Source organism: Harpia harpyja, chromosome 2 (assembly GCF_026419915.1).
Source record: "Harpia harpyja isolate bHarHar1 chromosome 2, bHarHar1 primary haplotype, whole genome shotgun sequence".
Taxonomy (NCBI): domain Eukaryota; kingdom Metazoa; phylum Chordata; class Aves; order Accipitriformes; family Accipitridae; genus Harpia; species Harpia harpyja.
Genome location: NC_068941.1, coordinates 53,480,681 through 53,493,040, shown reverse-complemented (window position 1 = coordinate 53,493,040; position 12,360 = coordinate 53,480,681). Strand labels below are relative to the sequence as shown.

The following is a 12,360-nucleotide window of genomic DNA, read 5'->3' as shown; positions in this document are numbered from 1 at the left end:
GGCATCTTCTTTCTTGAGCTGGAAGCCCCGTGGGAGCAGGGCAGGGACAGCACCTCTCCAGCCATGTTCCGGGAGCTATTGCAGACAGCCGCTCTGGCTCACGGGCACTGGCACCCGGTACAAAGCCGTGCAAAAGGCAAGCCAGGACGCGAGGGGGTTTTGCACAGGGGTAAATAAGCATTTGGGGCAAGGGAGGCTGAAAGCCATCTTGCTGAGCTTGCATCAGCCCGGTGTTTGGTAAGAGGCGACTAGACATGCTGGACGTGCAATTGGGAGCTTTGTAAGGAGCAAACAGAGGTTCGGACATCCACATCGGGGTGGCGGCCAGCTATTGCAGCCTTCCCCAGGTGCAAACGTCTGTGAGGGGCCGTTCCCACGATGAGTGAGACAACGCTATGAACTTCTTTTATTTGGGAAAAACAATTCAAGTAAAGTGAGTTAATATGTAATTATACTATACAACAAGCGCTGGCATTGCATTAGAGGTATAGTTAGGCTCCTGTGGCTGGCAGGAGAAGCAGCTGGTGGTGACTCGTGACTAAAATGTGAACAATTTTTCAGTTTGAATATGAAATTTGGTACCACCCAGCTCTTAATATCTTCATAATATCAGCGGCCCGAAAATAAGTGTATAATTTGTTCCGTCTAATGCTGAAAGCTCAATTTTTCTACTAGTGCATCGGGAGCTGCATTAGTCCCACGGCAGCGCAGAGCAAGTGGAGAGGACAGGGTCCTTTGCAGGGGCTTGGGTGCAGGTGGAGGTGAGCTTGCTCTGTGGTACGGCCGTGCCATCAAAACGCCAGACCTCAGCCCACCTACTCCACCTCCCACCCTGGGGAGATGCTTCGCCTCAATCTCAGCCTGAGCTTCCATCACAAGCCCCTGCCAGAAAGAGAAGAAGAAAGCGCACGTTCGCGTGGCCGGAGGTGTAACGCTCTCTTTTAAAGAAAGCAGCCCCTCTCTGCTGGGACCTCTGCAAGCCGCAGCCCCGCCGCGGAGCTGGGCTGGCCGCCCAGCGGGCTCTGCTCCCTGCGAGCAGCGGCGGAGCCGAGCGGAGCGGGGCTGGACTGGGCTGGGCGCTGCGCTCCCGCCTCGGCCCGGTCGCCGGAGCATCCCCGCAGGCTCCTCTTACTTCTGCGCCGTGTTTTCCCCATCGCTGCGAAGCCTTTTTTTTTTTTTTTTCTTCCTGTAGCTGGGAAGTACCCAGCTTCTCCCCCCCCCCCCCCCCCCCCTCGCTCGACGTTAATCATCTGCTTGCAATTAACCTGTGACCTCCCACGCCCGCGGCCGCGCAGGGCAGCGCTGTAGCTTTAACGCGGACGGCGGGAGCGGGAGGGAGGACAGCAGTGCCAGGGCCAGCCCCGGAGCCGCCGCACATCCCTCACCGCTCCCCGGCCCCGCTGCCCGCCATGGGGAGCCGCAGCCTCCTGGCCGCCCTCCTCGCCGCTGCCTTCGCCTCCCTCCTGCCGCCCCCCGCCGCCCCCTCGGGCCACCGCAAGCTCCTGGTGTTCCTGCTCGACGGCTTTCGCTTCGACTACATCGACGACAGCGAGCTGGAGGGTCTGCCGGGCTTTCGGGACATCGTGAACATGGGGGTGAAGGTGGATTACATGACGCCAGACTTCCCCAGCCTCTCCTACCCAAACTACTACACGCTGATGACGGGTGAGTCCTCGCGGTTCTGTGCCGGGATGGTCTTCGGGGCTGCCGGCTCCCCGTGCCAAAGCGGAGGGCAGCTCCCCGCGACTTTGTCCTCCAAAGGCGGCGTAAAAATAACACAAGTTGCGCTTTTAGCTGGGAGTTTAAAAGCCCAGTGGCATTACAGCTCGGTATTGCTTGTCTAAAACCTGCTCTGAACTTGGAAATGCTGCGTGGAGCTGATTTTTAAAGTTCCCTTTTGCTCTCCCACAGTGCTGCCGGGTCCCTACCTGCTGCCACCGCAGTGGCATGGCCATCCAGAACTCCCTGGTGGGAGCACTGATGGGGGCTACTGCATAGAGAACATACAAACGAGTGGGAAACGCACGGGAAATTAATACGGAGCCTGCTTAGAGCCTTTCCAGTTAATAAAAAGGCGTGTAAACTGAGGGTGGCTAAGATAAGAACTTATTTTCAGTCAGCAGGTCTGCTTTGGCAAGTTCAGCATTAAATTTCTTTTTAAACTTAACAGACTTTCATAGGTCACTGTCTTAACTTTGCCCTAAGTCCTCATATCTGTAATAATCTGAAATAGCCAAAGAGAAAAACATTAAGGATTTTTGCTTTTGGTCCCTTACAGTTTTTCTGAATGCCCAGGAAAGGCTTTCAGAAAATTGAGAGGATAATCATAGTTTTCATGATGCCAATTTGCTTTTAATCTAAGTGGAGCAACACATGATTACAGTGACGCTAGGAAGGTGCACAGAATACAGCTGGGCCATTTCCATCAGAGAGAGAGACACCCTGGAAACAACAGTTAAGTAAAAAACCAAAACAATCAGAAAAGGTTTTCTGGAATTTCCAATTGGATTTTTCTCTGGAGTTATTTAATAAACAAGACCTTCCACCTAATGAGGAGGAGTGAGAAAATCTGTCCTCTCCTAAGATATGTGGCATCTTCTGCTGTCCTTAGAACAATACAATGCCCAGCGGTCCATACACCGCTTGCTGGGAAAGCAAACAGATGCCATTGTAAGACAAAAATCTGACATCAGTTGCGCCCAGCTTGTTTTGAAACCACTTAACCCCTTCCTCTCTCTCTCTCTCTCAAGAGGAATGCCTTTCTCTTGCTCATCTCTGAACAGAGAAGAGTACAAAACAGCCACAGTTTTTTTTTTTTTCAAGAATTGGTGCAAAGGCATGAATGCAGAGCAAATGTCACGACTGAAAATAGAGGTGTCTTTCCACTTCAGACCATGATCTTTAGGCGTACGTAGGCAAACCAGCTTAACACTTCATGTGTGCAAAAAGCCTTAGGATGGAGTTTTTAAAGACAAGAGGGAAAGCGACTGCTTTTACTCCTTGCCACATTTAATCATCACTCCTATTAAGTGTGTATGTGTAGAGTGAAGTCTATAATCAGCCTTTCAGGGAGTTTTGAAAACATCCTATTTCGTACTCACAAAGAAGGAGTTTTGGTTTAGATGGTGAAACACCACTACTAGACTTTTCACATTTTTAGGGAACCAGTTTCTACACCCCAGCTTGAAGCAATGAGACAATCTGTGAGACCAAACTCAACTCTTCTTGGAAGTCTCCTGGCCTTCGTAATGAGGATCTCAATGCACATACAACTTAACTGCAAATAACAATTCACCTTCATAACACATGAGTCACAGCAGTGTTAAATAGGTCAGGAACCAACCGAGGGCCAAGTTTAGGTGATGAACATGCCCAAAGGAAGATCCAAGATTGCACTTGAGCCCTCGGGGTGTTAGTGTACCCAGTGGCTGTGTCCTCACACGACAGCAGGGTAAATCCCGTGGCTGCGCTGTTCTTACTCCTAATGCCATGCTGCAGTCTCCACAGAAAGGAGATGACCCATTTTAGGCAATGGTGGGGTTAGGAGCATGGGGCACGCGGCAGATGTAGCATTAGCTGCGTTCAGTCTGTGCACATTCGATTTGGAAAGCTGGGACAACTTTTAGAAAAAATGCGGCATGATGGGGTGACATGAGCATCGTGCTGTAGCAACCTGGTTAGGGATGGGCAAGTTACCGTCTCCCCATCGCTGCTGTATGAGCATGGGAAAGCTTATACCACATCTCACCGTTCGGGTATCTCCGCTGCGGGGGGTGGGGGACTGTAACTGGTTTTGCTTCCATTTGCAAGTGGGACGTGTGGGACTTAAATGTTGCCACCGTTTCTTCTGGGAAATCAGGGACTACCAAGGACAGGCTGTTCTTCATGCCTTGTCCTGAATTGCCGTATCATGAGCTGTTAAGAAAGTCACATTTTACCCTCCAAATTGCTATATTTTAGCATTTGTGAGTGCAGTTTCATAGTATATTGGCTTTTTGCAGCTAAATCAGCTTAAGAAATTTCTGACCCCTGCGCACTCTCACCCCTGACTTGTTCATTATATCCCACCACTCTCCTGGATAAACACTCCTGTCCCTTCCTTATCTGCTCGTTCACAAGGTCTTGGTGGCTCCGCATCCATTCAGGAGCATACACGGCTGCCAGGTCTCAGAGAGTGTGTGCATGAAAACGCTGCGGCTGGGATGTATTTCTCTCTTGCCTCTATCTATTCATGTGAGTAAGGTCTCTCTTTTCTGTGTACCATCCTTCACCCAGCATCTGCACAAGCTTCGTGACTCCGGAGGGGCTAGTTGTTACGCGGGATGTTCTCCCTCATTTCAGTGGCTTTGGAGGAGGACAGTGGACTCTGCTCCTCAGACACCATCACCACTGGGACAAGTCGGTCCCCTCAAATCTGAACTCACCTCCTTCTCCTGCCCAGAGCTGCAGGTGGAGGTTATAGAGGTCAGCAGCATCTGCCCTGCCGCATCTCAGTGCAGACGCCAAACCGCAACCGTCAGCCCTGCCAGAAGGTAACTTTCCTCTGCAATGGGCAACTGGCAAGCAATAGCACGCAGCGCAGCCGCCTGATTATCTGCAGGATCTTTTAGTTGTTATATTTTACTTTACTGATGTTTTCAAGAGGGCAGCCTAACTAAATTTAATACTCACAAGAAGTAGCAAGTTTACCAAGCTTTTCAAAGCTATAACCAAATAGATGCAACCATAACTGATGATCAAGAGCCATGGATCTAAAACCAACTAACTAATGTAGGCTAATGTGAAGCATACCCTGTTTTGCTGAGACTAGGTGCTAGGCGAAGTACAGACGTGGAGGAATGGGGCCCAGCCTAGGTAAACAAAACAGATTTTGGAAGGGAAGTGGGAGGAGGGAGATGACTTGCCCATGGTCACGCAGCGCTGCAGGGCGATGGCAGAGCTCTCCGTGGCAGAGCACCTTCCTACTTAAATCTGCTGCTGCTGTTAACCTACAAGAAAATATTTGCTGGAGCTTCCCGGAGTGACACAGAAAGCCTCCGCCCAAAGCCCGGGGCCTACCTAGAGGTCTTTTCCTTTCCTCCACCTCTACAGCAATTATGAGAAAGAAAAGCAGAGCATAAAAACAAGAGGAACACGAATGGTTTGTCTTCATGTAAAGTCACTGAGTGATTCAGAGCATGCAAAAAGCTCCCGTCTCCCTGCAAGCCAGGGCACTGCATCATGACCCTCTGCTCCGGGGCACCCCCCCCCGCAGGCACCCGGGCTCCCCACTGCACCCACCATGCGGTCCTGGGTCACATTGTCCTCCTCCAGCTCCCCTTGCCCAGTGTAAAGACACTGGGCATCGCAGCTGCCACTCAGCACCCTGCAGGGTCTCCCAGCGAGGACGGGCTGGGGTGGCACTCACAGCTCAACAGGAAGACAAAGCACTGCCCTGAATTAGCTGAAAGACAAATGTTATTTGCTTGAAGAAGCACCAAACACCAGCCAAGTCATTGCTGGAGCAAAGGCATCTTGCTGATGCACAATCAGAGAAGTTGTTTTGTTACAAAAATCTGGTGGTGTGCAAGGTAGTCCAAGGATGTACCGGCTTAAAACCCCACTCTTTGAAAAGCAATCATCTCTAACAACTTCATTCATGCCATCTTCCCCAGTTTTGGCTTCCACAGTGGTGTAAAGACGACTGTTTCTTGAGCGGTTGGGTTTTTTTCTGAGCTGCCAGGCTGAATCCTACTTGGTGTCCTCATTCTCCATGCTCCAGTTAGGGTATTGCGGTTGTTGACCTGAAAGGCGTGACATAAAATGGTGAATTAGGTACAAAGAGCTGTGGCTGCTCACAGGTGTGTTTGAGAGAGCTTTGCAGGGCTTGACACAGGCTTGGCAAAGGCAGGAAGAAGGAGTCCAAATATGCGTATCCCAAAAGGATCACTTAATCAGACCATGCGCTGTTTGTTTTGCAAAGAAAGGAATTAAGACCACAAGCCACCTCAGGTTTTTATCCTGTGGGGAGTTTTTAATTTTTCCCTTTCCCTGCCGTGGCCTGGCTCTGCAGGGAGCTCTCATGCCAAGCTAAATGGAAAGTCTGATGTCTCCCTCGTAACTGCTGCAAGCATGAGTTATTGCTTCAGAGCCCTTCATGCCAGATCTCTCAAGAAAAGATGCTCACGCTGAGGGGTTTGGGTCTCCCTCACCTGCCAACCCACAGGCATTGGCGGGGGGTGTGCTGGCGGACCCCCTGCACCCCAGTTCCCCTGAAGCCCCTGCCAGCTCAGGGCACACAGGGGCCCCTCGCATTTCCATCCCCAGCCAGCATAAACACGGGTGGACGGTATCACATCTGAGCTGGAAGCCTGGGCAGGATTTATTTTCCAAGATTCTAACAACAACAAATTAGATCTTTTCTGGCAGGTCATCTGGGAGGACGTGCCAGCCACCCGGTCAGCTGTGCAGCCTCACGTCTAAGAGCCGTATTTCTTTTGGCCTTCATGGGAAGCGGAGGGAGTCCCTGCTTGCAGAGGTGGGTAGGTGGGGAGCTGCTCGGAGAGGAGCAGGTGAGAAGCATCCATGTCCCTCTTTGGACAGGACCTGATCTTAAATACTTGGCAGAGAAGCTGTGAGGTCCTGTGAAGCTTGCAAGATGGAGGAGGAGGTTGAACAGAGGACGTTTCAGTCTCCTGCACTCAAGGTGAGAGCTGTGGTCTTTGCAGGGCTGTCCCACACTTGCCGTAACTCAGTGACGGCATGTTTGGGGCTTCTCTAAAATACAGGGGTGGTGCGTGGTGTTTTCCCAGCTGCTGTGGCTCAGCCCTGCGTGTGCCATCACCTTCTCCTCTGCATGGCAGGAGGAAGACGGGCAACAGGGCAGAGATCCCAGGGATGGGTGACGGTCAAGGTCTACTTTGCCAGGCTGAAGGTTTCACCCATCTTCTGTGTTTCTACCATCCTTCCTCCACTCCTCGCGCTCAGTGTTGCCATACTTGACAGCTGAGGGGCTTTGGTGGATGATGTTGCAGTCTGACAAATAACCAGTCTGGGGTCTGGCTGATGTGCACGTGTACTACTACATTTATTGTTTGCTGTGAGAGGTCTCGTGGTTTACAGTACAGCATCTCCACTCTCCGTCCATTCGGTACCCAGAGGAAGCCCTGCCTGGTGATGGCTCTAGCAGATGCCTCTTTTCTGCTGCCCAGTTAATGGTATTCAGACTCCAGCCTCGTCCAGGAAAGGATGCTGACAATTTCTGTTTAGCAGTTAGTTAAGCAAGTTTTTAACTACATAAACAATACCTGCATATTGTCTGAGGCACAAAAAATGGAGGGATAGGAGTGCAACAGGGAAATTTATTATGCGTACACATGAACTGAAACTATCTCAACTTCACTGTCCAAGCTGAGAAAAAAGCCAGAAGGACACAAAGAGCATGATGAGTGACAGGGGAATAGGATTTTTTTCTTTTTGCTCCTCTTTTAACCACCACGGATGCCAGCAGCAGCAAAGATTTAAAAGATTCTGTTTGTGACATACAGTTTTAAAATCAATAGTCTCTTCTTTTTCCTGGATTCAGTAGCTTTCCACTTCTAAAATTGTGTGCTGGGAAGCAAAAGAGCACAAAGATGACTGTGGTAATACTATTAACTGGCAGGGAAGGGGTACTATCCTAGCAAGGACAGGCTGGAGAAGCGAGTGGGAACCGGGAGGGTTTTTCATTTTCACATTCTTCATCTCTTTTTGTTTACTTGCCGCCTGCAGAAAGGCTGCAATGCCAAGTGCCAAGATTTTTCTTTCACACGTACACAAAATGTTGTAAAAATCTGTGTTTGCTTTCTACCAGTTAAAAAAATGGAAACACTTTCAAAGTGGGGAACAGAAAGTTTTCTCTAACACAAGTTCATATGCTACAAATTGAAGCACAGAGTTTTTTCCTCCTTACTAGCTACAACCTCACAGCTCACAACTAGTATACCTACTACCAGCTATTAGCAGCAGTAATTCACGTATCAAGGTATTTCCTTGCCCAGAGCTGAAGTCACAGCTGATAAACAGAGAACTGCCAGAGGCTCGTACCCCCTCTAATGGTGCAGGCAGTAGCTTTGCCCATCATTTTGTTCAGGCCCTCTGTAGTGCTTGGAGCTGCGGTGCCCTTGAGCTGTACCCAGCTGGGGGTGGTCAGGGGTCCCAGCGTGGTCCTTCAGCCCACTGCTGCCACACAATTCAGCCAGCTTGGAGCATTTGCTCTCCAGGGACACAAGACCTGCCTTCCCACACAAGCAAGCATCTGCAAAGCCTAAGCTGGATGCTCTGGAAGCAATTTTCATGTACCCCATCCATGGGCCCATTATGAAAGCATTGAGTTAAGAGTTTCACACTCTTATTAAATGAATCCCCTTCAGGAGAAAGAAATAATGCTGTGTATAGCAGAGATTTTTCTGTGCCTTTTGATGTGATCCTACTTGGATTGCAAAGTCTTGCCTGATGTAGGCTAAAGTGTTTCTGCTTTGAATCTGTCTGGTATTGGAAGTCGTAAAAAATTGGAAAGACTTTGCCAGCAAGCTCTTCTGGGACCACAGATTGTCCATGCACATCTTGCTGTGTTGGGCACCTGCAGATGGCAGGGCCACTTTGCCCAGACCAGCGCTCCCCCTCCCCAACTTCTCATGAGCCTTCTCCAGGCCACTTAAGGTTTAGCACATGAGTTTTGTTTTTTTCCCTGTAGTCTTTCTTTTCAAAGCAGGGCAGATGAGACCCAGCAGGGGAGGAGCAGAGCAGGGCATCAAAGCAGGCAGAGCTGGGCCCTTCAGGATGCTCTGCTCACAGCAGGCTGGCCTCAGTCCTTGGGGATGGCAACACCACGATACCTGCTCTGGAGCAGGAATACAGTGCTGGTGACTTTAAAGTCCTGCTCTCTTCCTCCTCATGGCAGGCAGCATGAGCAGAGCGTTTCCCAGCACAAGTCATCCAGCAGGTCTCTGGGGGGTTGGAAGTGGGGTGAGGAGCTGAGAAATGAGCAGGTCTGCGTCAGCATTTAGGTTACTTCAAGAAAGGGAATAGCAGAGGAAAGACATTGTGGGGAGGGAAGGAAGGGGAGAAAGGCAACTGCATGTCTCACTTGGGCTGTTAAAACCTACCTACCTTATGTGTGCGCAGCTGTTTGTGTGGAGGAAATTAACCCTTCCCCAGCTTTTATAGCCCCATGGCAGCCTGTGCTTGCATTCGCCCTCCTGGCTCTTGTCACTTCCTGGGGAGTCGGGACATCATGGTGGGACATGGGAGGAAAGGTCTCACCGTAGCGGCAAGGCATGCGTGTAATATTATATAGTACAGTACATTTAGCTAAATGCATGTACTTATGTTCATCATCAGGTGGACACCACATGGGTACAGATATGGTACCTTTGCTGTGTTGGCTAATATACACACTGTGGGTTGACTGATAAATCTGATTTGCTCAGTGCAGGCACAGTTTAGCTCTGTTTTGTTGCCCGATGCACCAGATATAGCATTGTGCATCTGCCACATGCTGCCTCTCTTTTAAAAAAAAGATCATTGATTGTCTCAGAAAAGCATTTTCTCTTGTAGATTTAGATGCAGGTGGTCCCTGTATGATATATCATGCCGACTGGTGATCCTACGCACTACCCCTGCAGTCAATGAAAGACCACCAAAGAAAGAAGAGGTCATTCCTGTAGCAAATGCTACAGGAGCACATGCTCTGGTTTCCAGATCTCACACATGGTCAGTGTAGGGTGCACAGCACTCAGCATTACTGTGCTGTTGTTGTGGGTGGCCAAGTGGCTGTGTGTTTTGTTGGGTTTTTTTTAATTTCATCTTTGTGTTGCATAGATTCATTTGAATGCTGACAAAAGTGCCTGGAGACATGGGAATGTGCTTTAGACAAACCCAATGCTGTAAGAAATGGAGTGTCCAAGTAAGCTGTAGCATGCAGACTTGCAAATGCTTTTGCTGGCTCTCTTCCAGAAGGATACAGCAGTTATCATATTCCTGGGAACTATACCCTCTTTGTTTTCCTCTGTTGCTTGAGGAAGGGGTGCTTCTTACTACAATTGCAGTTAGTTTAAATAATGACTTCTTTATGCTGAAATTGCTTTTTGCCCTGTTTCTAGTTTTGAAACTCATAAGATGATGTTTGATTACAGAGGAAAACTGCAGTAATGGAAGCAATAATAAATTCAGCGTGTTATGGTGACTGTCTAACACCATGTTGCTATTTTGATAATCATTAAAAAGGACATCGTCAAAGGTCATTTTCTCAGGCTAGAGAAAATAAGTTACAACAGGGGATGTAAAGAACTGGAGTTGTACAGGTGACCCAAAAGACATTTGAGAAGTGACTTTAATTCTGTGTACGATTGTCTTGGGCGGGGGGGGGGCAGAAATGCCAGCTATTGCAGGGCTTTTTAATCTAGTGAGCAAGGCACAGAATAGCTATTGTTGAAGATTAACAAAGGTCAAAAATAAAATTAGAGATCAGGCATACTTTTTGAATAGTGTTTACTGATGATAAATAATTGGGATGAGCAACCCAAGGAAGAGATTGATCCGGTGGTTACTGATGTCTTCCAGTGAGGTCTGGGGTCTTTCTCGGGGTCAGGCTTCAGGCAAGCAGATGTGAATGGCTCCAGGCAGCATTAAAGGGTCATGTCTTTTGGTCTGTCTGCTCATCTGATCTTCCCTTCTGGCCCTGTGAACCAGGGATGTCTGCAATGCAAACTGATGCCTTACAGTCTTCTAGGCCTCTTTTTCAATATAAGAAAGAGAGTTGGAGTCCATAGAAGAATTAACTTGTCTGATGTGGAGATCAGAAGAATACTGTCCTCTGTATTAGTGCACACAGTTAATTAAACTTCCCAACAATGCTACAAAGAACAATCTCCATTCTGTTCCTTAAAGAGGTGGGCAAACTGACAGCAGACCTTAAATCCTATAGGGAACTCACAGCAGTAGCGGCTAGAGCTCATAGTTTCTATATGAAGACTACACTATACATCATACAAATACGTGACCTAACAGCTTCAGCACTGACCTGCAGGTTTCCCAGGCTGGCACCAGTTGCCTGTGCGCAGCTTAGCAGGTTGATATATGTTCAGGAGTACATGGACTTCAAGAAGCTGAAGAGACAGGGTTGTCCTCTAAGTAGGAAGGCTGCATTTTTTATGCACTATGAGGCTTCCTTCAAGTTCTCTTGAAACTTACAGTGAAAAAAGCACTTGGCAGCCTAAAGAGGACAGATTACTGCCCATCCAATCCACCAGTTCTCCTATATTAAATCTGTTTGGTTTAATATGGTAAATAGTGACTGCCACAAATTGGGACTGCTTTTCTCTGCTGGGGAAGAGGAAATGTTTTGCATAATTGAAATACTTCGTAGCAGGGAAGGAGAGTTCAAAATCCATTTCAAGGTCACATGTACCCAAAGTATACAGAGTCCTCTGCTCAGAATGATGCCTTTTCAAAACAAGCATGCCAAGGTTATTTCAGTTCTGATCACCACGCTTAGTCTCACAATAATCAAAGCCTTGCAATATCGTGACTCACCAGCTTATGATGACAGTGTCTCACACATGCATCAGTCGTTGCTTTTTAAGATATGGAAATTGTAAACTCCCAGTACAACTTAATCTTCAACATTTATTTTCCTGTTTTTGTTAATCCACCTGCAGATTAACTCTTAAAATACAGTATCTTCTCTTCTGACAATGACAAGAAGTGGAAGACATCTCTCAGCTATTATATACTGGTTTCTTGTAATACAACGTTCCCCAAGGGCCCCCAAGATGCAGTAAGAGGGCTGAAAATGTCTGATGAAATGATTGCTGTCCCCACAACCAAGACCAAAGTGTGTTCATTTAAAAAAAACCCCAAACTAACAATAATGGAAAATAAAAGTAATATATAAAGGTTTTAGCCTAGTTTTTGCTTGTTTGCAGAAGAACAATGTGCCCTATGGATAAAGGAGAGGGGAAATGTGAGTTTCCCAAACTTTATTCTATGTTTCCAGATCGTGCTCTTATCCCTTCCCATTCACAGACTGCTTCCTGCACCCCTCTGGGTCTGCGCGCTGGTGGGTACCTTAAAATGGCCTCAGACTTGGCAGATGTTGTGTGTGTAGAAGGAGCCAGGCATCAGCCAAACACGTGGCACCCGCATGGGCTGCCGCGGTTTGTGTGTACGGACTGGGTACGGCATGTTGAACAGGCCACAGGGTGCGGGATTTGTTTCTTCTGGCCTCAGCTGTCCAAAAGTTGGCTGTCCGAAGCTAAGTGAATGATGTGATCTTTCTCTACAACTAATGGAGAGCAATATGTACCGCCAGAGGATAACTCCTCCTTAGCATCCCTTAGA

The 12,360-nt window shown here is 48.4% G+C and overlaps 1 protein-coding gene across 2 annotated transcripts in view; it reads left to right on the top strand.

Annotated features, from left to right (window-relative positions):
* Nucleotides 1-1,321: 1,321 nt before the first annotated feature.
* Nucleotides 1,322-12,360, top strand: part of ENPP6 (ectonucleotide pyrophosphatase/phosphodiesterase 6) — a 33,676-nt gene continuing 22,637 nt past the window's right edge. Inside the window, exon 1 of one of the 2 annotated variants that reach the window (XM_052779751.1) lies at nt 1,322-1,665. In XM_052779751.1, the coding sequence (XP_052635711.1) occupies nt 1,410-1,665 (256 nt within the window). In that variant the 5' untranslated portion in view covers nt 1,322-1,409. The remainder of the gene's footprint in view (nt 1,666-12,360) is intronic. The other variant, XM_052779748.1, reaches the window with a different exon arrangement.